General features: G+C 41.2%; 4 protein-coding genes across 9 annotated transcripts in view; 2 read left to right on the plus strand and 2 right to left on the minus strand.

Moving 5' to 3' along the window:
• The window catches only part of LOC119548647 (CUGBP Elav-like family member 1-B), a 67,275-nt gene extending 53,968 nt beyond the window's left edge, over positions 1 to 13,307 (minus strand). Inside the window, exons 1-2 of one of the 6 annotated variants that reach the window (XM_037856051.1) lie at positions 13,053 to 13,307; positions 4,577 to 5,633 (exon numbers count right to left, since the gene is read on the minus strand). In XM_037856051.1, coding sequence (XP_037711979.1) covers positions 4,577 to 5,352 — 776 coding nt within the window. In that variant the 5' untranslated portion in view covers positions 5,353 to 5,633; positions 13,053 to 13,307. Of the gene's footprint in view, positions 1 to 4,576; positions 5,634 to 6,853; positions 6,966 to 9,146; positions 9,843 to 13,052 lie in introns of those variants that run through there. The other 5 variants (XM_037856054.1, XM_037856050.1, XM_037856053.1 and 2 more) reach the window with 5 other exon arrangements.
• Positions 13,308 to 14,010: 703 nt separating this feature from the next.
• LOC119548650 lies at positions 14,011 to 14,121 on the plus strand. The gene has a single exon (XM_037856065.1). The coding sequence runs from the start codon at positions 14,011 to 14,013 to the stop codon at positions 14,119 to 14,121; it is 111 nt and encodes a 36-aa protein (XP_037711993.1).
• A 4,836-nt stretch (positions 14,122 to 18,957) lies between these two features.
• LOC119547723 lies at positions 18,958 to 19,777 on the plus strand. Its single transcript, XM_037854701.1, has 3 exons — positions 18,958 to 19,030; positions 19,085 to 19,470; positions 19,520 to 19,777. The coding sequence occupies exons 1-3, from the start codon at positions 18,988 to 18,990 to the stop codon at positions 19,601 to 19,603; spliced, it is 513 nt and encodes a 170-aa protein (XP_037710629.1). The 5' UTR covers positions 18,958 to 18,987; the 3' UTR covers positions 19,604 to 19,777.
• An 8-nt stretch (positions 19,778 to 19,785) lies between these two features.
• On the minus strand, positions 19,786 to 20,344 carry LOC119547722. Its single transcript, XM_037854700.1, has one exon. It carries the CDS (start codon positions 20,342 to 20,344, stop codon positions 19,829 to 19,831), a length of 516 nt encoding a protein of 171 aa, XP_037710628.1. The 3' UTR covers positions 19,786 to 19,828.
• Positions 20,345 to 27,315: the final 6,971 nt, after the last annotated feature.

A 27,315-nucleotide genomic window follows, 5' to 3' on the forward strand; every position in this document is an offset into this window, starting at 1 on the left:
TGTGGAATAAATAACTCTAATCCGTAAACAAAAACTTTTCAAATCAATTAATTTAGCATTGAGCCTAAAGGAAGATGCTAACTGCTTCTATTTCTCAATTAAAAAATGTATTTCCATCACTCGCAAATAAAGCGATTGCAAATCTCAAATGGAAGTTCCCAACTTTTTCATTGAACTTTCATGGACAACATATTGTTTTGCCGTCCCTCCGGTTGCTAACTCCATTTGCTAATGACCATAAAAAGGGGAGGGGGATAACAACAAGCAGGACCATTTGTAATCGCCATCCCTGTCTGATGCGATACCAAGTTGGCTAACAGCATAAAATACAAATACTAATTGTTATTAGCAAACTAATCTAATCTAAAAAGTTGTAAACGCAGTTACTTTTGTTTTGTGGCTGACCAGTCTCCGACTCTGGATTTGAGGAAGGGGGTTTGGGTTTTCCAGGGGATCATTTCGGGAGGTCGGTCTTTGAGTGACTGGCAACGCATTGAACGCTCCACTTTGAGGTCACTTTCAGCTGGTTTTTGTGTGCTGCCGAAAAAGTTTTCCCTTTTCCCAGCCGATGTTGTTGCTCTCCTAATGGGGGTTTATTGGGTGCTCTTGATGGTGTACGAAATTGACTTTTGGTTGGCTGTCAATTTGCTCGGGGGTCTCGGTTACGGAGCCGATTCGCCGTAAGCAGAAGTTGTCAAGCAGTTGGGCCAATAAATTTCAGCACTTAATTGGCTAAGCCAGTTAGTTGGGTAGCGGACAGACAGTGGGGTACTTAGATGGATATTCCGGGTGTGGTTGAGATTGCTCCCTTATTTTACAAAGTCAAACTGCACAAAATATGTATTTGATGTTCTAGTAAAGTGTTTGTTCTATTATTTGATTTCATTTATTTCAATATTCTGAAACTGGTATAAGTATTGTGAAAACGCATTTCAAACTTAAATAATGGAAAAACTGTCATAAATAGGATTATAACAATTAAATTTAAAACTAAGCATAAATGTTATATGTAATAAATAAAATCCCAATGGGCAAAAACAACAAGATTTTTGGTTGTAAAATGCCTAAAGGGCTCTTAAAAAAAAATACAGAGATATATGACAGATAAAGAAAAAACGTTTATGAGGTCAATGAGGTAAATAAGTAACTATGGTTCTTTAAAAAATCCTTAATACTTTTTTTTTGTGTGCTGGTAACAATCTCCAAAGGGTTTTTAAAAAACAAATACAGTGGTCAAATTAAATAAATACCTATGGTTCCTTAAAAAATCTTTAAGACTGTTTGTTTGTTTATTTGTATAAAGCCTAAGAGAGTTTTTTTAAACGAATACAAAGATAAGTATTACGTGGGTATTATAAATTATTACCTATGGTTCTTTAAAGAATCTTTAAATTCTTTTGAGTCATATTTGTAGGGTCTTTTATGAATAACAAAGCTTAAACAAAGTTTCAATGAGTTCATTTTCGACCATGCTCATTTAAAATCCAAATATTTAATGGAAAACAATTTCAGCATTGCATACTTTCAGGCTGACAATTGAAGTCGCCATGTATCTTGGCAGAGACAAACTTCTCCCCTGTTTCGGTACATTATTAACTCAAGCTATCGCACGGAGTCATCTGAAACGATGCCATTTAGGAAATTACTTCCAATTTACTTTTAAATTTCTTCATTTTCCAATTTCCTGCGTAAGTAATTCCAGCGCTTGCAGCCGCCATCCATCTACCCTTCCTCCCTCAGCCAGTTATGAACTGCCTCCATCCCCCAGATGAAAACCCCACGACACTCAGTGAAAAGCCCCTGAAAAGCGGTACGGCTGCCGCGGGCCATCGAATGACAAAACGAAATTAATCTATTAGAGCCGAAACGAGGACGAGCCAAATTGTCTATGTCAAGGTGATAAATTCAGGCCTGCCTGCAGGTGAATAAGCCAAGATGGGGGCTTCGAATCCGGAACCTGGGAAGGCCTAGAAAAGCAGGGGCGCCAAGGTAATCCATCGCGATTCTTGTGCCTGCAGCATAAATCTCCAAACGGGAGGCATTTACGTATCAGCCAATTTCTCGAGTGCGTTAGCATAAATTTGAAAAATAAAATCTAAACACAAAACCAAATAAAATAAAAAATGAGCAGCGACAGGTGTGTTGCCCCTGGAGTCGGGTAGGCAATTATTTCAGCCGGGCGCGAATCCATTGGGGAGTCAGGTGAGCGCTCCCCGAGTGCCAGCTCCCAGTAACTATCTTTCTGCCCATTCTCCCGGATTCTCTGCGAAGTTCTCCTCCCAGGTCTCTCGGGGCTGCTCCTCTGCATTAATAATTCAGTTTCATTTAAATGCGACCAGGCTTAATGAGAAAATCGCCTGCGGTGGGAGCTGAAGCGCGTCGGAAAGTGAAAAGGGAGAGGGGAGGTGGGCCCGGGGAAATGGGGATTTGGGCCAGGACAGCAGGTGTTTTCCAGCTCCGCCGCCAATGAGCTTGATGATGATGCTGATGACGATGTTGGTATCGCAGCTCAATGCGCGAATCAACAGCTTGAAGCCTCGTCGAGGGGCATAAAATGTCTCCGAACAGTGAGTCAGACATATATTTTAACTTTACTACCTTAAATTAGAAATGGTGTGTTTTGAAACTAATTTAAAATTTACATGTTAATAGATCAGGGACCGAAATAAGCAGTGGGGGTGCCATACACTAGGGTTTTGAATCAACTCTTATAATAAAGAAAGGATAGTCTTGTTTCTGAGTAAATTCGTTGTAAAAAACAAATGATTGCATACTTTATGACACCTTCGATTGCTCGCAATTTTTATTTTATAGCCAACTGAGATTTTGTTGTACTTAAACTTTCAATTTGGCTTATTTGCTAACACATTTTCAATTTGGCTGTTTTGTACACCTCAGGCGAATTGGGGTAAGATGTGTGCTATTAAATAAAGCTCACAAACAATTAGTAATTTTGGTCCCTGAAATAAATCTATATAATTCTACTTAATTTATTTAAGAACAAATATATTGGTCTTAAATTTGGAATCTAATACTAACGATTTTTGCTTAAAATAATTAGAGCAACATAAAATTGATTATGACTTCCGAGGTTTAACAAAACTTTGTAAAACCAAACTCTGATTACAATCTATATAAAAAGGGTTTTAAAGCTCTATAATCGCTAAAAAGAAGCCCCTTATTGATACTTATAAAGTTCCTTTAACCAGACTTTACTCTCGTCACCTTTATAACTCTATTGTCAACCACTGTGCACTGCGGCGATATGGCCATGACGTGGCACTTAATTTATGATGGCAGTTTGTTATGCCGCGCCTGTCACAACAAAAACAAACAGCTCAGAGATAGAGGAAGCAGAAAATACATATTTACAAGAAGTTGGGGATGGATAAGGCAGCAGCCCCCTGCGTTGGACACAGGCCGTATAAAAATGACCCAACATAAATTTAATAATTCCTGCTTTATTATTTAATGGCCCAGCACGACAGCAGAGAAAGCCGGATGGATGGTAGTTGAGTTCTGCGCAGAAGAGTCCAGTTTCCAACGATTTCTTAATGTGATCATTACGAAGATGCTATGATATTATAATTACAATGTCCTGTCAATAATCATTCGCCATTACCGCTGATGACTTGGGCTATGTGAAAATTGTCGCCTTGATGGCTCTTGCCAATTAATAACATTAATGCAATGGCAATTATCATTAGCTACTTGATGGCATCCACGACCTTCCACCCCCTTAATCCACCCAATATACCGCCCACCCAGCCCACTGGCCAATGCACATTGTCACTTATTTTAATTAAATAAGGCTGGGAAGTGGGCCGCCAACGGATTCAACATTCGGTGGGAATTTTTTATAATTTCCGGGCGAAGGAAGCTCTCAAATAGAAAATGTGGCGCACGTCCGAGAAATAACCATTTGAAATGTGATAGCCAAAGTTGTCTGGGGGTGGCAGGTGACGTCCTGGGAAGCTATAGGAAATTGAAATGTTCCATAACGGCAAGGTAATATGCAAAGTGATAAGCAGCGAAGATGTGGGGACGAAGCGAGTCAGGCTCTTTTCCGGGGAAAACGTTAAAAGAAAATTGAATGTTATTAAATACAGTAAATATGTTCTTATTTTTCAATACTTTAAATAAGTTTTAAAACTGTTATGATGGGTCAAGATTGATATAGTTAATAAAGGGGAGGTTAGGAAAACCTCTTCATCATGTATTATTCAACCCTTGAAACTTGGCTTTTGCTTAGATTGGTATGCTTTTATTCTAAGCGAACCTTAGGTACATTTATTTAAGATATGTTCTTGCAGGTGTGTGACACATTCAACTCTGTCAAAGTCCCTTTTCAATAAATTTAATATACGAGATTTCTGCTGTATTTGCAAATAAACCATTGCATACTTCGTAGAGCGCACTGAAAATGGAAGCAGCTATCTGCATTTCCTCGATTTTCCGTGGAAAATTACCGGCTGCAGCGGCAAATCATTTGAGTGTAATTAGCAGTCATTAGCCAGCAATGATGCAAAAAAACCGGGGGCAAGAATTCGGATTCGAACACGGGGAAAGCACTCACCGATTTGGGCCGCTGCTGGGCGGTGGGGCAACAACGGGTGGGGCGGGGGCAACAACAATCGCACCGCCCTGGTCGCCTAATGAAGTTCTGGAATTAATGCTGGAATTCAGCTGGGTTGACGGTGCTGCCGCTGCTGCTGTGGTTGCTGCGGTGCCTGGTGTTGCTGCTGCTGCTGCTGCAGATATTGCTGCGATTGCTGTTGCTGCGATTGCCGTTGCTGCCGGCAGTGCCGTTGGGCTGGAATTTATTTGGTTGTGCAAGAGTGTTTCAAACAATGTTGTCGACATTTTTGCCGCTGTTGCTGCCGGTGCCGTTGTTGTAGATAATGCTGCGATATTGCTGTTGTTGCCGGTGGGCCGCAAATAGGGATGGAAACTTTTTGCAGCCCCCGTAAAAGTTGTTGTCGCTGCGATGGCACCTGAAGTTGCTCCCGAGCTCGTTAGATTCTCTAAATAGTCGTACTTGACCGGCAGTACCTGCTGATGTTGCTGTTGCTGCTGCTGCTGGCTATTGTTGCCGGTATTTAAATTGTTATTGCTGTAAAGACTATGGCTGTTGCTGCTGCACTCGCCACTCGAATTGCTGTTGCTGCCATTAGCAACATGGGCAACAGGTGCCGTTGTAAGCATTGTTGTTGCTGCAGTTGCTGTCGAGTCGCAAGTTGCCTCTGATGTTGCTGCTGCCGCTGTTGCTGTTGCTGTTGCTGTTGCTGTTGCTGTTGCTGGAGGATTGCCGCTCAGTTTATCCGCGTGCAGACTCAAGGATTGCAACATCATTTATTACACCTTTGCTTTGTTTTTATTGCCAACTCCTGCAGCTCCTGTCGCTAATTACTTTTAGTGCCGCATTTGGCGTCGCTTGCTTTTTAATTTGCTTCGGGTTTTAGTTTTATTAAAATTGTATATTATTTTGCTGCTGGCAGGAGGGTCCTCTTTCTGTGTTTAGTTTTGTACCCCTTTGTTTATCCTTTCTTTATCACAGTTTTTTCGCTTTACAATTAGCCTCTGCGTTTTACTCTGTTTTGTAGCTTTTAAAAAGGGTTGAGCTTGAGTTGCAGCTGTAATTAAATGGAGAACAAAGTGTTTGCTGATTAAAATACATGTATTAGGGGTTTTATGTTGTACTATTGAGAGCGGTAAGTAGTTAAAAAATAAGTGAAAAAGATATAAGCCGCAAAAGAAAATAAACGAAGTACCATGGTATCATCTAGTTTAATAATAAGCATACCTAAATATATTTAATTAAAATGTACGCAAATATTTATTAATGTTTTAAGTATCCTATAGGTTTAACCGCAGTCAAAATGGCTGCCAGATCCTCCCCTTCGCCGCCGAACCACGCCCACTTTAGCTAATCCCACCGCCCATGGAGCCTAACTGCATAGCTAAGCGCATTTGAATGGAAGCATATTGACTGACAGACTGACCGCAGTACTTGGGCCACTCGACTGTCTGCATTCAAGGGTCCGCTTTGACTCGCACACGGAGTACATCACTACATACACTCGGCATATAGATACACACTTATGCAAGTGCACTGGGAATAATAAAGTTAAGATGTAAGGCAATCAATATACATAGATTGTGTTCACTAAAACTAAAGTCACTTAATTAAACAAAGTTTATTCTGATTTCAGTGTGAAGAATTTCAATAAGAAATAACGACTCTTAAAGATATATGAAGATCTTTGAAGATCAGTAAGCTTTTAATTTCTGAGCTCCAAGCTTAACACCTTTAAGGAATGAAAAATTGGATTTTACTCAGAAATTCGAAAGAAGATAGATCCATTTCATATTTAAGCACACATTTTTTCTCCGTGTAGATGTTGGCATCTGCCGCTAAACAGATAAGCATTTCGAGTGCTCACATAGTGAAGAGCGAGAGCTCAGTTGGCCGCATAATGTTGAAGGCTCCAGCTAATTAGTTAAATTGAAATCAAATTATTTGTTGTCGCACTTGACTGGCCACAGGCATGGGCGCCTTAATTAACGCGCCTGCACATACACCGATTTCAGTAGATATAGATAGATGTAGGTATATGTGGACTGAATGGTGGGTGGTTCGGGGAAGAGCATATACACATGGTGCACGCGCAAGGCGATTACTGCTAGCCTTATTGCTTTCGTCCTGAACAGCCGCATTAAAGGCTGAATTTGTAGGCACTTTAAACTTTTAAAATATTTTCTTAATACATATTATATACAATTTGTACATCTATTAGCTAGTTTCTGGAAAAAGTTGTTTGAGTTCTTTGTAATGTTAGAACGTTTTAAGTACCTAATAAATTAAATTAGTTGTAGAACATATTCTTTATTGATGTAAAGGTCACTTTAAGACTTTGCATCTTCTTGTTTCGCCTTTTAAATTGATTCGAGTACTTTGATAACTGTGCTTAAAATATTTACGTGCGTCGGTTCATGTTGCAAGATCCATTTGTCTAAATTTAAGGTTCACTTAAGGCACACACTTTGAATCCACCCTCACTTTGGCCAAAAATTCTCCCGTTTTCCAGATAATCGCCACGAAATTCGCCGGTTTTTCTATTATTTTTTAATAAATTTCGACGCTTGCATATTTTCGCGCTTTTCCTTAACGTTCTCCGCTTATTTGTTTTCGCAGCGCGCTCCAGTGCTCTGTTTTATTTTTTGGCTCCGTCCGCTCCTCTTGGCCGGGCTGTGGCAACTGTCGTCGTCATCATCCGCATCCGCATCGTTTTCGTGCCATGAGGCGCTTGTTGCATCCCCTGAATTCCCCCCCGAGCTGAGGCAAGCGTGTTGGGAAGGCAGTCATCGGTTCGCCAGCGGCGTGCTCCTGCCCCTGCTCCTGCCACTGCCCCTGCCACGCCCCCTACCGCCCACCTCCTGGCTCCTGCGGATCCTTGCCACTTGCCACGCGCTTATCCCAGCGCCATCAAACGATGTCGACGACAACAACCTCGACGCCAACGTCGTTAGAGTGAGGGTATGCGAGGTATTTCAGGGATATTTTGGCTATATTATCAAACGTTTTTAAGAGCCCAGTAGATTTTGTATATCCTCAAAAACCTTTGTAAATTAACAGTGATCATCATAAGTTCCTTTAGAGTTTTATCTTTGGTTAAATATCATTTCATGCCAATAACAACAACCAAAATAAAATAATGTGTTATAATACACATTGATAATTTAATTTGAAATACTCTAAGTCAGCAGCAATCTACATATTTCTACAGCCAGTGGCCTCAGAACCAGTTAAATTAAAATAAACTATTTTTCACAATTTTAATCATTTTTACTTATTACAAATAACAATAGAGCATCTACCTTTCGAGCTAACCCTCCACCTGATTACCCCTGGCTGCTGCATTATGAGCAGTTATGGCCGCTGTTGCTTTTCGTACTGCCACATCGGCTCCTGCAGCTTTAACGCACATAGAGCCCAGGGATATAGATATGGGCGGAGGTCGGAGGGGGACGGCAGCCAGCTGTGCCATCCTCATCGCTGCTGCTGTCACCTTGTAATTTTATTTATCTATTGATTATTGAGTATCTCTTTTCTATTTATTTGCCTTTGTTTGCCCACGCAGCGTTGACAGAGAGCTACCCCCAAAGGCAGGGCTCAACCCCCAGTGCCTCAACCTCAACCCCTGGCACCCTTTGGCATTTTTATTAAACCAGATTCCAATCCGCCCGTGTGTGGGGCTGTATGTGAATACAAGTTGGGCCCCTGGCTGTTTTTTAATTAACTTTAGTGACAATATTTTGCCCAGCTGCCTTTGAGCTGGGGAAACGCACCAGGCAGCAGCCAGCCAAAGCACCCACCAACCCACCGGAACCGAGAGATAATCAAACTTTGCCCATTGTATGCAAATGTGGGCAACGGAGTCTTGGTCGTGTTCTTGGTCCCAGGGCCACTGTGACCCCGATTCTCGGTGTTTTCCCTGTCAGCGTCTTTCCATTCTGACAGTTGACATTTCGTAAAGATGTCACATGTCCAGGGCTGCATTGTGAACTGTAGCTATAGTCGAAACATGCACTATATATCTCGTAGTGGGAGTAGCAACACATGCCTCGTTCGCAAATCCCCATATGTCCGATTCACATTCCGACCCGCTCGCTCTGTTCCCCATTCACTTGTTGAGCGAGTTTCCTTATCTTATCTCGAGTTTTTTACGTTTGCTTTATTGTGGTTTTGCTTTTTTCCCTGCTTTTTGGGGACAATATGGTACACATTCATACGCATATCCAAGTAACTGGAGTTGCTGGGATCCGGGGATGAACAGGTCTTTATCTATAGTTGCAGACAAACTGCAGATAGTGTCTTAGTTTCAGCAGAAGTATGACTAATCCCGAGAAATTTGCGGAGAGACAGGTGAAGATAGGTGGTTAAAACATGTAGAGTGGAGCTGTGTGGCACTTTTGAGATTAAAAGCTTAGCCAATACAATGTGAAGCAGTTTATGTTTGTATAAGAATTATTCCAGTGGGCATTTACTTAATAATTAATTATTGGTAAAAAAGCCTCAAACAATAAAAAAATGTAATCGACCTGCTTCTGATTTATCTAACTTGTATGAGGAAAACCATACTCACATTTAAGGTCCAATATTTGTCAGTTATCCTGCAGATAGAACTGCATTACGGTTCTATTTCGGTTTTTCACACACCTTATGCCACCAGACCCTTATCTAGGGCAGATATCAAGTGCGTTTATCTACAGATATCGGGTAAGTCAATCAAGTAAATCACTCGAAAAGCACTCGCGAGCTGCACTGATCGAAATCGACGAAGGAGACGACCGCACGTAGACGCCAATGGAGACCAACTAACGGAGCCAAAATTCCAGTTCCGATTTCATAACTCTCGGCCACAAAACGTACCGCCTCCCGCTCGGAAAAGCGTTATCTGCTGTCTGATAAGGGCTTATCGCTTAATTGCCGTCAGGTAAATTTCACTTTGCCAGCTCTCACGCTCCAGAGTTTTCTCTGGCCAAACATTTGCTCCGGCCGGAGAGGAGTTCTCCCGCTACCGTCGAGTCGAAATGTTTTGGGCTTTGTTTGGGTTTCCTATCGCTGTCGTATAGCACAGGTTGTCGAGCTCTTTAATTGACTATCTTATCAAGTCCACGGAGTGCATCGACTGGAAAAGGGGAAGTGTCATCCGTCAGAGCGGCCCTGGTGCAGTATACATTCGGAGAAACTCCCTATCCAAAACTCATGACGAAACCGAAACCGAGTCCGAATCGCAGTCCCTGGAAATGTCATAAAGGAGTCTATGCCGTCACTGCAATTACTTTCCAACTCTCGACTTCGCGCTCCATATATCCGCACTATAATGCTCATAAATATAAACTAAACTCATGCGAGTGGCCGCTCTGAATTTATATATACGGATATATCCCTCGGTCCGGGTCGGTCCGTCCATCAGTCGGAGTGTCTGTCTGCAGGGCCATTACACAAATACGAAATACGAAATACCAGTGCTACCGGCGTGGGAGAACCAATGAGCTTGCCACGTAGCCAAAGCCAAAGCCAAAGTATCGATGAGTTTCGAGTGGGTGACTTGTGGGGTCGTGCGACCGGACAGCCGTTCTCAGCCGTGGCCATAACATGGACTCTCTCGCCGGTCCCGGTCCTCTATATACCATATATATCCTATGTAGAACCGGTAAATAACCGATACGTGTCGGCGAAGGAACCTGGGTTTTGTGGGTTTGTTTGTCATTGTGCCATCAAATTATAATAAGCGACTATTTAGTGGTAAATGTGTGTCACTTTACATACGGCCTTTTCTATATCTATCTCTTTCGATCACTCTCTGTTGCTATCCCTTTCTGCCCCCTCCCCAAGGATATAATTATGGGGTTTGGGAGGTGGACAATTCGTTTCGACCTGCCTCGACCGGAATCGAAAACGGAAAAATCGAAAATTCAATTACATATTCATGGCTTGAGTTATAACTTGGCTCTATTACTGGGCTGACCAATCATGTGCTGCCCATTTATGTGGATATTCTGATAAAAGCACATTCAATTAATATTAATCAATACCCTTCGTATAATTAAGGTAATTTTATAGATGTAATTTCTAGACATTCATTCACAAACTTCAGCTAACTATCAGCCGACAAGAATTGCGTGCCGTATTTTTTAAGAATTTACCAACAATGTGAAATACTATTTAACCAGATTAGTGAATCATTACATAAAACGAGCACCACAGCCCGTGTTAGGACAGAAAACCATTAAAAGCCACCCATTAGAGTAGTTATATAAAAAAGATATACACACTGCATTCAGGCTATATATAACCCCCACCACAGCGACTTTTGGCCAAATATAAATTAACGCAGTATACCAAAATGTTCTGATACCAATCTGCTGCTTATCGGGAGCTAGCGTCTGTACCTAACTGCTTACCGATTTATCTAATCTGAGATTCTTATCTCGAGCAATTACTCCGCACTTCCTCCGATGCCAGGTGCTCCCCTCCCCCACAGCCGCTCCAAATCTACCCACAACTCACGGGCTGCGACAGACACAGTGGGTCACGTCTGCTTCTAGCCACCCACAGGTACAGTGGGTGCAAGTAAATGGCCGCCATAAAAAGTCAGCCATTGAAATCCAAGATATATGCTTGTGTTTCCGTATATGGATAGTTACTTCTGCCCCATTCGTTGCCCCCTTTTACACAGGGAGAATAAACTAGAAAGCGAATAGATATAATGATCCTTAAAAGGGTTGAAAGGTTTAAATGAAAAGATTTATTTAGGCACTAAGGAATAATTCAGAAAAAATACCAATAAAGATTGTTGTTCTAATAAAACACATTAAAATATCCCACAATATGGTTTTCTTTTCGACAGAAAACGAAATCCCTAATTTGTGGTCCAAACTTCTCTATAACAAAAAAGGTCGTATATAAAGCCAATCTGTGTAAATCAAAAGGAATTATAAATGTTAAATTATTATTATTTATTTTCTCGGAGTGTGCATGTATGGCAACTAGTAACCCTTTTCTTTCTTGCAATTCGATTTTTTGTGCCCTCAATGACCGCCCCTTCTGTTTCGGCGGCCCCGAATAGCGATCAATATTGAATCGAATTTGACCAATGGTTATAGCCACGATTCGGCGGCGTCCTCGGACAGACTTTGGTCTGTCTGCGGGCCAGCTCGCTGGTTAAACGGAAAATGTTATTTAATAATTTACACCGGAGCGTTTCGGTAACAGAAAAACATTTGCGGAGTCGAAATATTAAACGCAACACCTCCCTCTGGCAGCCACCATTCACCCCAAGTATTCGCTGCGAGAACCCTTCAATTCCAATAATATTATTAGAAACTCAACTGGAAAATCGAAGTTGAAGAAACCACAGGAATGCGGTTGAAAATGCAACAAAAGCCAAAACACAGTTTAGTGGTTGAGTAACGACAACGGCAGAAGCCAGGACATGGTCGTAGTCCTGGGCCGGCTGTGGGGGGGTCGGCAGACCGACGGGCCAACCGACCGGCCGACCGACAGACAGTGGACTACTAATAAAGCCAGGTGAACGCAGGTGGAGGCCAGGGACGTCGGCCAAGGCAGACAAAAGGAAGCACAAATAATATAAATTAAATGTGGGGAAATCCCCCCTCCCCCCCCCCCACATGGCCCTCGCCCACTCGAAAGAAAAGCAAGCTGAGTAATTATTTCCGGCAGAGCGGGCAGCCCAGGGAAAGGCAGGTCCTGGAGGAGAGTCCTTGCGGTTTGACTGCAACACATGGCCGGACACTTAAACCGGAGTGTGGCAAACGGGGTTGGAAAATCTATCTGGGCAATAATTTCGGTTGACATGCTTGCGGTAATTATTGACCGTAATGACAAAACCGTATACGAATCCGGCAAATGGGTAGTCCCAACCAAACCCCAACCAATCCCGAAACCCTGACAAATTGCTTTAGTTTTTAGGGTCATCTGCTGGTGGATTGTGTGAGTGTGTTTGGGTCTGCTAATTGGATACCGTGATGGACATCAGCTGATTTTGGGATCGGCATAAATTCTGACAAGCCCACCTCTAAACAAATAAAAATTGTCACCGCCATCGAACTATAAACAAGCGAATTGTGAACCATAACTTAGATCCATTTCATTTTATTTGCACTTGATGCGCAAGATTTATGGACCACTGGCCTATATATAGCGATATTAATGGAACGGAGCTGTCGAACACAACACAGCCCGAGAGTTTGTCCAAAAACCAATTAATAATTTTCTATCGCTTATTTTTGGATAGCTCTCTTTGCTTTCTGTGTTTTTCCTATTTTCCGCGATCTATTTTCCGATTTTTTGTGTGTTTTTGCCGAACTCATTTCAATGCCGGCTATTTTTGTTGCAATGCGGCCCACATGTTGGGCGTTCGGGGGGTAATAAATATTGAATGCGACCGGCAGAGTATCTAGAGAGCTATTCCCAAAAAATCAGCTGGAATTTCTTCAAGCTTTCTCTGTACTAAACTACTTACTTCAATGGCAATTGGCTCTAGTTATGTGGGGGAACTTCCGTAGACTAGAACGATTTCTTTTGTGTGACAAATTGGCCGGGTGATTGTGTTTGCGAAGATCCAAGATGCCAGGAGACACACGACCGATGACGCGGAGGAGATCGTTGATCGCGTGAGTTGAACGACAAATGAATTCACTTGATGGGTGAAGTGCGAGGTCAAATCTCTCTTGGATGCCGCAGAACGAACGCACTCGCTGAAGCACAATTCACAGATAAAGATACAGATACGCACACGAAACACGCTGCAGATACAATCAACAACCAATAAGCGAGGCAAATTAGCAACACATTAAGAACTCACTGGTTTGTATGACATTTGAAACGCACTTTAACAGTTTTAGTTTTTTACTTTAATACTATTTAAATTTCTTTTTGTTTCGATTTTTTATTAGATTTATAGATTTTGGCGCACGACCTTATAATTTTCTTGATTTTTTATGTGAGCTTTTATTTGAGATTTTTTTTTCAATACTCATAGAAACGATTCGAGTACACCTTTCGTTTGATTTAGCTATTTTTTATATACTAACAAGAAGTAAATTCATTTTTAAAACGCAGTTTCACATTCTTTCTTTACTTTTGTATTATTTAAGAACAGCATTTCTAGATAAGAATTTTATTTTACCTTGAAGCTTTGTTTTTTAATTTTATAAATTTATAATATATGAAAATTAATATTTCCTTGTTTTATTTTCAATGCAATAAAATATTTAAGGCTAGAACTACATTATTTTTAAAATATTATGAACTTTTGAGATCACTTCTTTACACTTTATGGCTAGAATTTCGTGCACATCTGAGCTGGCACTGCAAGTGACATGATTTCCAAAAAACTGCACTGGGCCACAAAAATATTATTTTATATATATTGCACTTTATAGCCGTGAGTTTTTCTTTTCGGGCGTGTAAAAGTGAAAATGCGAGTGGGCGGCGACGAACCGGCGACGACGATGCGCGCGATTTTCTCGCGTGGGGCTGGCGGAACGTTCAAGATGGCACTGCCGGGCGATCCACGCCGATCGACTTGACAGTCCATGGAGCCGCCCAGCGGACCCGTCGTTATTTATTCCGGAATATAAATTAAAGGTATAAATAATATTTCGCGAAATAAAAATTATGCATGTTGTATTTATTTAGAATTTAATTGAATTTTCCGGGGGCAGTCGGCGGCGTTCGGGGACCGGTCCTGTTGACCATAATTTAAATCAAAACACAAATTAATTTGTCGCTCCTCTCTCACTGCACTTGCTGCTCTGTTTAATTTCTCAAGATTCCGCGGAAAACTGTCAGCCAATGTCCACCGGACAGAGAGAGAGGAGAAAGTCGTGGGCGTCATCGAAAAAACAGAGTAAAAAGTCGCATCTCTTCGGATCGCAGCCCCAGCAATCTCCGATCGATTTGCAGCTTTTACGAGCTGTCCGAGCAGAACCAAACGCAACCATGGAATGGAGCATCTGTTTTTCTTTTATTTACGACTCTTCCTAATTTCTTCCGATGGTCCAACAATGCCAGATCGGTGTTTCCCCGCCATATAGGTGATTTTCCTCTATTATTTTTATTTTCCCGTGACATGTTGTCAGGCGGATTAGTTTGGCCGTTAGTTTGACAGGCTCTATAAGTAGACACTCAAGTGGGTGGCAATCTAATTTGGCTGCGCTGCTCGAACAATTTGAATATTGCTCGGGGGATTAATGGGTGTGGATATGACCCATTTGGGTTGCACTCTATAAATTAAACGACCACAGATGATCGCTGCCAATACTTGTATATCGAAGAAAATGCTGTAACTTCCATAAAAATCTTAAAAATTTTTCTTAGCTTTTTTACGTTTTTAAAACTGTGTCAAGTGCCAAAGTAAATTATGTTGGCGTTTAAGAGCAAGTTGAGAAAAATGTTATTTAAAATATTATAATTCAATGTTTTGAACCATTTAAAAAAAAAATATATACTAAAAGCTCACAAGCAATTCATAAGCTTGCAGTATAAGCATAGCTTAATATAATACTCTATTTTTAGCATTAGGATATTGATATTTCTTCCCCCATAATAAATCTATTTCAATGTAAATCTATCAAATTTAATAAATACATCAAAGAGGTTCCCCTCCAAGAAGTTCCCCTTATATCCACCCCTGATAGTAAATAACAACGGGTTTCAATGTGTTGCCGTGTGATTTTCCTCCCACGTGAAAAGTTTCCCATACATCCCTGGGAGAATTCCCTCATGCCATTCATCGATCATTCATCTCACAACATTGTCAAGTTCATTCCTTCTTCCCATTCCCATAAATCAGAACAAAAGATCTTATTTTATCGCGCAGCCAGTGGCATTGTAAGGGGTCCGAAAAAGGCTAAAATTAAATGAATATCGCGAATTATTCAAGGCCTCGCTTGGCTTTCAATGTCAATGGTTGCAAGTTCCATAATCCGCTTGTTATTGCGTTTTAACATTCAGTTGAAATTAAGGAAATAGAGCACAGAGAAAATAAGAGCCTGAAAATTGCGGAAAACAAGGAAAGGGAAAAATAGCAGTTGGCCATCTTCAAGACACTTAAGTTTTCTGGAAGCATTTGGCCCTTCTCTGCATTTCTGGTCAAATAATTATTAGCGGGGAAACCAACAACTTAAGCAACCAATACGGAAAAGTTACGACAACGAAAATACCTCGTTTATATCTTACAAATATATGTAAGGTAGCTATTAAATTCAAAATATTGTTTTGACTTTTAGCTACATACTAGTATTAGCGAGGTCTATACAATTAATTTAAGCCACATTGTTAATGCAGTCTGTTACTTCTTCCACTGTTCCAAAATCACTTCTTAAATAATTTAAACTTATATTTGAAGGAAGTATTTTCTAAGAGACTCAACCAAAATGCTATACAGGGTACGCAAATCCGAAAACAGCAAGCATAATTTTGCACGTGTTTCGAATAAGTGGAAACTTTCGTTTGGCAAACTTTGTGAGCCACCACCAATACGACCACCATTTACCCCTTGGATAGTTCTGCGGGCGTTTAAAAATGCGCGACCGCATTCATTAGAGCAAATGGCTTAAATACTTGGCCAGTCGAAGCTGAACTGATGAATGGCAGCTTAAGATTCGGGATCCAGAGCTCCCCCAACTTCGACTCCCGGCCCACGGCATTTGTTTGTTTGTCTGACTTTGGGCTCTGGGGCCTAGGATTAAGTTTGCTCGCCGGGTAAAGTTTCGTATTCCTTCTTGAGCCCACCCCCAGTGGATCTGTGTTATCGCCATGGCTGCATACTTTTGCCGCCCAGTGTCGAGCAGCTGCGAGTGCATTTGCCATTGCATACTTTCGGGCATCTCGGGCGAAAGTATTTGCCTGCCGCTATTGGAATTTGCAAATATTCTTATAAATTATTATATCAAAGTTCGGCATTACTTATGGCTGACTGGCTTCGACAGCAAACTTTGCTTTACTTTGCACACTTTTCCTGCAGTTCGGCTCACTCTCTCTCGCTTGACACTTTAGTGTAATTAGTTCTCGTGCGGTTGCAGCTTTGCGGGAAAGTATCTTTGGCTTTGGGATGGGTGGTTCGGGCTTCCCTGTTTTTGCGGCTTTTTCATGCCCTTTGATGTGGCAAAAATTTCAATTAATGCAATGCAAAATACTTTCAAGCTCCCCTGCCCTACTTCTAGTCCAAGGATTATGAAAATCGCTCATGTGCCGCGAGCAAAGATTGCGTAAAATCCAGAACTAATGTATTTGATAATGCTTGATTAAGCAGCCTAGAGGTGGGTCTATAAAATATTAAACTTTCTAGTGCATGTCCTTGTCGAAAAATTTATTTAAATCATGTGGCTTGCTGGTTTTTGGTGACTAAGGGCCAACTTTTAACTTATTTGCTCAATTGAAAATGCATACTTAATATAAACATATTTTCTAAATAATATTAGTTCTGAATGGTATCTTGTGGCTATTTAAATCAATTTATATTGCCATGTTACTTCTTAAAGCTGGTCGTTTTATATTATTTGTAATAATTTTTTCAAGCAATCCGAACACAAAAGGAAATAACAATTATCATTAGTAAGTTTGTCCCACACCTCAAATTACTAAGATAAAAAGTGAAGCCATTCCCTACCGGAAATTTCATTTTTTGGGACGCTTTAAAGAAATTATACTTGACACTTTTCAATTAGTAAAGAAAGTTTATTTTAATTGTGACAGTAACACGTTGTTGCCATCGCCACCCAGCCCAAAAAAGCAAGAACAACACGGACAAGTTTGTCAGGACAATACAAAAGCCAGGCAAACTAGGGCCGAAGTCAAGGAGCGCCCTGGGAGCCACAAAATGTCAGAAGAAACTTTTCTGGCCAAGATTAATTACAATTGAAAACAAATGAATGCAAAAACGATAAGCAGCCGAAAGGATTTCCACAGCAAGGCAGGGGGCGCGGGTTGCGGGCGGCTGGGAAGGCCAAATGGAAATGAAAACCCAAAACTCAACTTTGCCAATCAAGATAGAAGAGGGAGTGAGGCGGCCGAAGGAGCTCTAATCAGAAGAATGGTGTTGAAATAAATGTTCACACCTACAATAGGAGCCAGAAGTGCAAGGGCATAAGCTGCACACTTGGAGAAATTACTTAAGACCGTAAAACTACTAATTTATTAGGGCCAGAATTGAGTCAACTCAACTGTTAATAGGGGTATTTTTTTTATTTAAAAACATTTTTTATTATCAAATGGAAGAAAATTAAAAAATAAATATATATAAATATACTTTACTTATCAGCTTATCAATACAGAACTTCAAGTAACGGAAAAACGTTTATATCTGTTCATCATTTTTTCTCGAAGTGCTGGTAACAACTGCTGGCTAGTCCAGTTTTTTGGGGACTCGAACTTTTGACCGAAGGAGGTGGCAAAGTTGTGGAGAGGTTCGCTGGCTGGGGGAATATTTCGGTGGTCGGCGACGTGACCTGTTTAGTTTTAGCAAGGAGTTGCTCTATTTCGGTTTAGTTTTAAGTTTTTTATTGGGTGTGGGTCTTTTTTGTTGGTAGAGTGCCAGTGGTCAATGGGGCAGCATTAGCACCACTTAACCCGCAGTGCAGTGTTTTCTGCCCTGGGAAGTTTTCGTGCATAAATCATGAAATTAATTAATTTTGACACACACTCCCCTCGGCCGCTCTCTTAAAAAGTAGCGCCATAAGCAACTTTGCCATCAAAGTATTTTATACTTCGTTCTTTTCCTTGCAGCCGCTGCTCTTTGCCAGAAATTAAAAGTAGAATTGAGAAGTGAAACATCAACACCAACAACAACTAAACGGGGAAAACTTGCCTCGCCACGCAAACTTTTCCAACGTGCAGCAGGGAGCAGGGAAAAAAGAATCAGGTTTGAAATATGTGCAAAATTCATTCAGTATTTGAAATATTCCAAACTTGCTATAAGTTTCGTGTGTTTCGCCTTTTTTCGTTTCTTCTATTTTTTGCCTGTTTTTTTGTTGCTGCCAAAAATAAAACTTGCGCCGTGAGTTTAATTTTATTCATGCTGCTAAGTGAGTGTTGAGTGAGTTTTCTGGAAAAAAATATAGTGGAAAAAGAAGTGGGAGTTTGAGCGACGAAGCTCAGGCAAAGTTTGCGTCCGAAATGGTTCACTATTTAATTGCATAATTTTAGAGCAGACTGAGATTACACCTTCAGGAAAAATACTTTTTTGCAGCGATGGACATACGAAATAGTATGATGTGTTTTACGTATTTTATTCTGACTGAAACTGCGTCACTTAGTAAAGTTCCACCTTGCTATGTATCACTAACAAGATTATTCAGTGATTATACCTTGTCAAATTAATTAGGTATACTAAGAAATTCTAGATACTAGACCGACACCAAAAATCAGTTGCATTTAAAAGTCCTTCAAGCAAGATGAAGTTGTTTGCCTTGATGCTTGTGGCATTGTTTGGTTACAGTGAGTTCACAAAGTTGTTTTTCGGTAAAAAAAAAGTGATTCTGTTTTTGATAGCTATCGTCATGGGCGTATTGCGCAAACCTCACACTGACCGAGATAATAGAATGGCTATCACAGTGAGGGATAGGGAAATCCCCGATGATCAAATAGTCGAGGCTCTCCGGAAGAAGGTGTACGACAAAATTGCATCTGTGAAATGGAAATCACACATTAAATTGTGGGCTGACCTTGGCATTGATGCCCTCAGCCACCCCATATCAAGGCTAAACGAGATGGTAAACTCAGTGGGCCATCATCCTACCTACGAGTTGTGGTTGGCTCAGCTTCGTCACAAGATTTGGGAGAAGGGTCAAAATATCGTGGTGGTGGTTTTCAAAAAAATTAATAAGATTTTTACAGTCCTGCATGCCCATCTAAAGAAAAAAGTCGACGACGTTATTGTAAGTAGCTCGTATTCAGTTAAGGGTTACTGCAATTTATATTTTTCAGAATAATAAATCCAAGGACTACGGAGGTAAGCAAGAGGAAAATGGCTATGGCTATGTCGACTACGATGACTATATTCGAGAATGATTAAGCTATAATAAACCCCCTGTTATCCCTTAAATTAAACTGTATGATGGCATTGGATATAAATAATATTAACAATTGTGTTGCCTTTGAACCAATTTAAAATTTAAGGCGACCCTTAGCCACATTCAAAAGTAATTAATTTGTATTTATTAAAATGTGCACAATACATTAAAAGCCTTAAATTTATTTATATCTGAAATATTATAAGTTCAATAAAGTTCAGGTTCAAAAAAGTTCGTGAACAAAACTCCATAAGTCGTCTTGGTCTGCGGCTTTATCCTGCTTTCCCAATTCGTCGAGCTTCTTTTTGAGTTTTTTTAGCTGCTTTTCATCGCTAAAAATCGCATTAAAAACGCGCGTAGTAAAGTTATCGTAGATACCGAGCTTCCGGAGCAGCTTCAAGACTCTCTTTTCGAAGTTCTTGTCCTTGCCTTTGTTTCCCTGTCGAAGGCCAGGTTCTTCCTTGGATAGAGTACCATTTAGACTCGCTGGAGAGCCAGATCGATTGAAGATATTAAATGCCTCAATTTTATTGGCCAGTTGGGATATCGGTAGCTCGACTGCTTGCTGAAGCATCATGAGAGTCGAAGAACACTCTGCAAGCCTAGCTTTTTGAAGACTTTCCTTTAAACGGGACGTGACGACATCGTTAAGCTTTCTTAGTTGATCCCAGGAGACGTTCTCCTGGCTTTGGATCCCCTGAGACATGAGAAGAATCGCTGCTAGGACTACGATTTCCATGGCTTCTTTTAGACAACTGCTTGGCTCAACTGCGGATTGCAGGCTTTATAAAGCTCATTGGTGCTACCAAATATCATGAGTTATGTTCAGCTGACAGGCAGTAAAGTTTTAAGTGGGATAGGCAAGGTTGCAACAGAGTTAGTTATGGAGGTCACAGCATAATTCTTATTTTATGAGTTGCGATAACTCGCAACAGACTTGCGACCTTATTTACTGACTCAGTTTTGGAATTTTTAGTAAAAAGTGCTCAATGATATTCGAAAAGCATAGAGCCAGGTATGTGGCTATGGTTTCTTGCAATTTTACAAAGAAAAATTCCTTCCCGTTCTAAATTTTTAAGGGTACCATCTGATTCAATGTTAGATAGATTTGCTTTTGGTTCATATTGACTTTAGTTTTATAATACTTACCTTATCTAATTTTTAGAAAATCATGCGAAACTTCTTTAACAATGTTGCAATCGCTTCGCCTGATAAGAGCTCCATTTAGGGCCTTCCAAGGGTTCCTTCTCAGGCAATTAAGCAAATGCGGCGAATGTCTTTTACTGCTGGGGAATTGAAAAGGCAAATACAGGGAGGGGGTGGTGCAAAGGGGGGATGCGAATAAAATGCAAAAACATTAAGCCCGGCCAGCAACTCGGCTCAGAGCAGACCAAACTTCGAATGCGAAGAAAAGCGGCAACTGTGACAATGTAAACAACAGCGGAAAGAACTGGTGACTGGATGAGGGGATTGAGGGGGTTGAGGGGGTCGAGTGGGTGGCTTTGGGTGGTTGGGTTTTCCCGGGTGGTGGTAAAAAGTGCATACAAAATTGCCAAGCATAGGGGAACAAAAGAAACAAAAACGACGCCGTCAGCTGCAACGCAAAACTGCAGCTAACCGAAAATGGTAATGGCCTTCCATGGGCGGCGGGAAAGGGGGTCTGGTGGCGGGAGTGGGGGGAGGGCGTTTCAATGTTTCAGCTTAATGCGAAAATCTTGTTGCACACCGCCTGCAGCCAACGATTCGGCCTCCAGACCATGGCGAAAAGTCTATTGTTTCACAATCATAATTCTCCTGTAAGCCGTCGGTTGAAGGGTTTTGCAGGGGCGGGGAGGGCGATGGGGAGGGGCTCTTTCCTGGCTGCAGGAAATGAACATCATTAATTTTGCCATTCTGCATTTGCATTGAAAATGGCATTTCAATATTCGCTTCGCTTTCAAGATTGCCAAAACCATTTTCCGCGCAGCCAAATAACCCTCATTCAAGCTCCAAGCTCCGAGCTACCCGTCCCGCTCACTCCGATTATCGTCCATCCCGCTCGCTCTCTCTGTCGGCGGCTTGGAAAAACTTTCAACTGCTGTGCGCGATTGCCGCGACGTGACTTAATTTCCACCGCCGGCAGGCATACGGCTAAATATTTGTTCTATTCGAAGGGGGAGGGGGTTTTGGGCAGGGGTTAGTTAGAGTCTTACAATGCGAGAAAAGCTGCTTAAGACCAGTAAGCTATTTATTTTTATAGAATATGGAAAAACGATGATGATATCTTAAAGTTTTTAAATTTATATATAATTACGAAATAATTATTCGTTAATCTAAATACTAATAGTAATTAAAAATAATTTTTAAAAAATTCTACTTTTATATTTTGTTGTTAGATAGTTTATTCAAAAATATAGAGCACGCATTCGAGTTTTAAAGAACTTATTATAAAAAATCATGCAATTTACTTTTGATGATGAACATGTGGTTAAATTAAATTTTTTTCCAAGACAATCCCTGACTGCCTATTTTAATGGGGCTTTGAAATATTTCGAATAACATCTTGAACCATTTTCTTCTTCCTGTGTATGTTTCACTTTGAGCATTTATCAATATATGGACATGTCCTGATAACTCTGTCGATGGGAATTGCGGCACGTAGCGTTCGACACTCAAGTGTCCAAGTGTTGAAAAAGCCGTGCATAAAAACTAACACGTACGCACCGATCCGAGCTCCCATACCATATATCCCTCGGCTAGCTGGGGTAAGCCAGTCCAGTCCATATCAGATATATACTATGTATGCACAGGGGAGTGGGTCCGGCAGTGGGCTCGAGAGCGAAAATCAAAGCTAAGCACTTTCAATTGGATTTATGCGTTTGCGATGTGCCCAAAGATGCGAATCGGAATCGGAATCGCGTGCCCAGCTGGCTAATGTCTCAATTTCTCTGGCTACAAGCCTCATAACCCCCGTCCGCTACAAAAGACTTTCTTATTAATCAGCACAAAAAGTTTTCCGCACCAACTTGCAATTCAGCCGATAAGCAAATAGCCCAAAAAACTGTTTACACAACGCATACATGGCCAATTATCCCAGAGCTCATGTGTGCGTGCCAGTATTTGTCTTCGAGTGCCTTTGGTTATTAAGTTTTATGATCAGTTTGTGTTTTGCGTTGAAACGATTTATTTAGCTAAGCGGAATTAATTGGACTTTTACGTGTTGAGTTCCTCCACACTTACACGAGTGAAAATGAGTTGGGGCGGGGAAAGCCCCTTGAGGCCAGCCGGGAAAAGCTCCTGTGCGCTCAGTTTGCCTAATCGATTATAAACTGAATGGAGGCTGCAGAAAACGCAAAACCAAGTTTATAATAAGAGACTAGAAACATTTACATTTTGTACAAGAGTATGAGATATCCTCTTCAAAGTCTTAGTACATTTGAAGAAATAGTGCGGCTATCGTAGAGCAGAGGGTATATTAGATTCGTAGGAAAGTATTAAGGAATCGTATCCGACCCTATAAAATATATATATTCTTGATCAGGATCACTATCCGAGTTAAACTAGCAAAGTCCTTTTATCCGTCCGGCTGTATAAACTATATAGGCTAGGGATTACGCATGAAGATTCTAAAGGTTCTTGCGCAGTCCTAGTCTAGAGTCTATATTATTGACGATTTTGTAAGTGTTTTGTTTTGAAGATAAATATCCATCTACAAGCTTGTTTAAATTGGACCATCTCTTGAAAAGTTATAAGCGAATAAAGGAATTGACGCTAGGTGGCGCAGTGGCTTGGTGTGCAGTCTTGAGAACAGTCGCTTTGCTGCTTGCATATCTCCATCTCTCACGCACTCCACTTAGCTGAGTAACGGGTATCTGATATTATCCTTATACATTTAACAAGGTAATGTGGACAACTTCTATTCGCTATTCAGTTTTTGTATGTTCCTTTTAATTTATATCAGTACAAAAACAAAAATTAAACGAAATGATAGTATACACTCAATATCTTGGCCAACAGCCCTTACTTAATTCATTAGTGTAAACATTTTCCATCAATTCTATGGACTGAAGCGATGCTTTTTATGCAGACTCGCTCTCTACAAAACATAAGCCTGTGTCCGTTCACTTCAAAGGAGGGCTGGGTCCTTCGCCACTTTGGGCGGGAAACCGCAGTTAATGCCGGCAACAAAAGCGACCCGAAACCAAATCGCTTAGCAAACAATGGCGGAGTCCTCCATCCCCGCCCGCATATCCAAAAATACCCCTTACGACCACACATTATATGCGATCCAGCAGCTGGGCAGTCCGAAATGCTTTATGCGATTATTTGCTGAAATGTTGCGAAAGCGGGTTGCGTTATTTATTTGCCTTGGGGCCCGGCAGTTTCTTTCTCTATTTCGGTGAAAGTTGGGCGGGCGAGGGTTGAGGCGGGGCATTAACAAACATTCCTGTGGCCGGCAGCAAAAAATTGTGGCATATTTCATGTTTGCTCCAGGAGCTTTTCTTGGGACGACGGATCAGAGTCGCTCAAGTGTTAAAATTTCCAGGCTGGAGATTTGCATGACAGGAGAGGCAGGGGACCGGAGAAAGTGGTTGTAGTGCCAGGCACATACACATACCTTTATTGAAAACATAATACGCCTTTCGCATACACGGTTTCCATTTCATTGCTTTCGCTTGCCATTCGATTCGATTCCATTCTGTTTTGGGAATTTTTTCGGATGGCGCGTGACAAAACTCAACTTATGCCGGCTTTGAAATTTACTTTGCCTGGCTAATCCTGGGATGGACGAGTCCTCGGAGAGTTGTCGGTGGAGTGGAGGATTGGGGCCAAAGGAGTGGACCCTAAGCCGACTGTCCAGAGCGTTTTTTTCCCGCACTTCCCGTTCGAGTGGCTGTCACAAGCGCTTCTGGCCAAGAGCCGTCGCAAATGGTCAGAGTCGGGGGTCAAGGATGGGAGCCGGCCATGTCAATGGCCATGAAATGACAGCAGAAACAGGAGGGGAGATTACGCAGGGGTTCAATCAGAAATAGAGGCCCTGGACAGAGGTCACTCAGTCATGCAAGGCCACTCAATATGACCTTAGCTGCAATCTCAAAGGAATACCACAGCTTTGGGTTTAAGTTTCACGTAAGAAATTAATATACTTAACACATGACCAAACACAAAGTTTAATTTAGGTACAAATATAATTTAAATACATTAAATATTGATAAATATTGTGTAGGGTTTAACACACATAAGCATGTGTGTTAAGACTTAATAAATAACTAAGCAGCACTTCATGTAATGTATAAAATATAAATAAGCCAACATCATTCCTAAGTATAAAGTATCTACCTAAGCTAATCTACATTAGGGCGGTCTGCTTTTGAATACACATTTTTGATGTATACTCGTAGTACTTAAGGAATAACATTCTTATAAAAGTTAGGATTAGCTTCTCAGCATTCATTTCAAGGACTAGCACTTATATGCAAGTATTGTAAGTATTTAAGCAACAAACAATTTATTGCTCTTTCTTGGAAGGGATTTAACTAATATGGTAAGAAATAAGAGAATAAATTTCAAAATTGTAATTGGACTTTGTGTCGTAAGAATTTTTTTTTGCGGACAGTTTCTCAATTAATATATATATATAAATAATAATAAAATTTTAAGCCTTTGCTAGCCTAAAGCACATTGAAATAAAAAAAAGTCATCAACTAATTCTTAAAATAATTTGTTAACTATTTTAAGCAAGCATCCTATTTAATTTATATTGTTCAGCCATCTTTCAAAGATAGGCTTTTTCATCTGCAGACACTTTTTTATAGCATTAGCAACGCAACCCTTTAACCCTCAACCGTCCCCTGGTAATCCTTTTATGCCCTGTGACCTAAGTAAACAATCTGCGCACTTCATTTGGTCGGCAAAAAAAGAGCTGGACACACAGTTTACAAGCTGAAAATCTCTGACAGCTTACAAAGAAATTTGGCAAAAAATGTAAGGCGCACAACTTAATCGAAAACTTTTTTCCTTGGAAAACTCTTTGGAGGGTTTGTCATCCGAGGTTTTCCCAGCGTGAGTCTCTGTCCGAGCAATGAAATTAATGCACAAAGTTTGCTGCTTGTTGCGGTGGCTGGAAGAGGGAAAACCTTTTGGAATTTCTAATGAGCAAAACAACTTTTTTCGGACAGACTTTGGCGAGGTGAGAAGCTGAAAAAATTTGATTTGAATTGAGGGTTGGCCAGGTAAAAGTTTTTAAATAAAAATTAAAAATTGTCAACGCGTTAAATTAGGGTCGGAAATTCGCGGAGTTTTCGGAAGGCGAGGGTTAAGGGTGAAATTGAAATTGAATTGGGTATCTGCAACTGGCAGAAGGGTGGAGATTTTCCGGCAACATTGGAGATTTTCCCTTCAAAGGAAAACTTGCCGCTACCCGTCCTCTAAAACTGAAGGGTTCGGCTTTTCCACCTCGGCTTTTTTCCCCGCCCACAGGATTCATAATCTCCCCGGTAATCTTTTAATCCAGTCGAGTGAATTTTGTACTCGATTGTGCAACAAAGTTGCCAAAGGCCGTCCAAGGAAGCGGCCCGGAGTTAACTTTCGACAGCGGCTAAACATGTGAGGCAACTTTCAGTCCCCCTCCCCCCACTTGTGCCCCAGCCCCCCGCACTTGCCATTACATTAAGCTCACCCAACTTTGATGTCATCTTTGTGCTTAGGCCCCACAAACAAAGTTTCCATGGTCGCTCTAAAAAAAACTTTTTTAATAGTAATGGACTTTACTTCTCTGCCACTCAGAGCACTCACTTTTTTCGCCGGCCAAATGCTCTTTTTTTCAGTGTAAGCCGAGCAAGGGCAAAAGAGTTGGCAGCCAGGTAAAATGCGGCTCCACAGCTTCAAAAAGTTATTTCCGCCACAAATGAACACGAGATGCATTTTTTTAGCGTCTCCCATCGATACGAATGTGATGAAAGTGGTCCAGGGCTTGGGCTCGGGGCTCGGGATCCTGGCTCCTATGTCCTGGTCCTGTTTCCCCGGCACTTAGCCCTCGGCCAGACTGTCTGCCTGACTGAGCCCGCTTTTTATGCTCCCTGGCTGGCATAAGCCGCTTAGCTTTTGAGCAACTTTGAGCATGTATGTAAATGGCAGACAAATTCAGGCATTTTGCCATTTGTCAGGGAAATCTATTAAATATGATGTGACACATTTTTAATTTAAGCATTAATATGCGAATGATCCCCTCATCAAAAGTAATAGTCAGGCACCTGCAGCAAATATAACTCATACGCAGTGTGTAGAGGGCATCTTAATCAATTATCGCTGCTTAAACGCAGCCAGTCGTAAACCAGACGCAAACAAAAGAAACAAAAATTGGGGCCAAAATCTCTCAATTCTTGGCAACTTCTCCGAGGGTTACAGGGCACATAAAGTAAGCTCTAATGCGCCAGCTAAGGATACAAATTACGAAACAATGACGTCAACGTGCCTGTCAACAACTTGGCCAGACAATAGTTTTGCTTGGGGCAGACAGACCCGGAAAATGGAAAATGGGAGGGGGCAGGATCGAGGGGGAGGTGTGGGGGATGGGCGACAGGTGCAACGGACATTTCTGTCGCATACATACAAATTACGTGCGAGATTATGCCGAGTCCGGTTTGGACCAAGCACTAAGGACCTGGGAGTTAGGACGCAGGACGCAGGATGTAGCTGTTGAGCTCCTATTGGTGGTTACCGCACGTCCGG

Source organism: Drosophila subpulchrella, chromosome 2L, assembly GCF_014743375.2.
Source record: "Drosophila subpulchrella strain 33 F10 #4 breed RU33 chromosome 2L, RU_Dsub_v1.1 Primary Assembly, whole genome shotgun sequence".
Lineage (NCBI taxonomy): Eukaryota > Metazoa > Arthropoda > Insecta > Diptera > Drosophilidae > Drosophila > Drosophila subpulchrella.

Bases quoted from the DNA above. Each gene is read 5' to 3' on its own strand.
- LOC119548650 (XM_037856065.1), top strand. From the start codon at position 14,011: ATGCGAGTGGGCGGCGACGAACCGGCGACGACGATGCGCGCGATTTTC.
- LOC119547723 (XM_037854701.1), top strand. From the start codon at position 18,988: ATGAAGTTGTTTGCCTTGATGCTTGTGGCATTGTTTGGTTACA. The intron at 19,031-19,084 runs GTGAGTTCACAA...TGTTTTTGATAG, and splicing joins TGTGGCATTGTTTGGTTACA to CTATCGTCATGGGCGTATTG. The intron at 19,471-19,519 runs GTAAGTAGCTCG...TATATTTTTCAG, and splicing joins AAAAAGTCGACGACGTTATT to AATAATAAATCCAAGGACTA.
- LOC119547722 (XM_037854700.1), bottom strand. From the start codon at position 20,344: ATGGAAATCGTAGTCCTAGCAGCGATTCTTCTCATGTCTCAGGGGATC.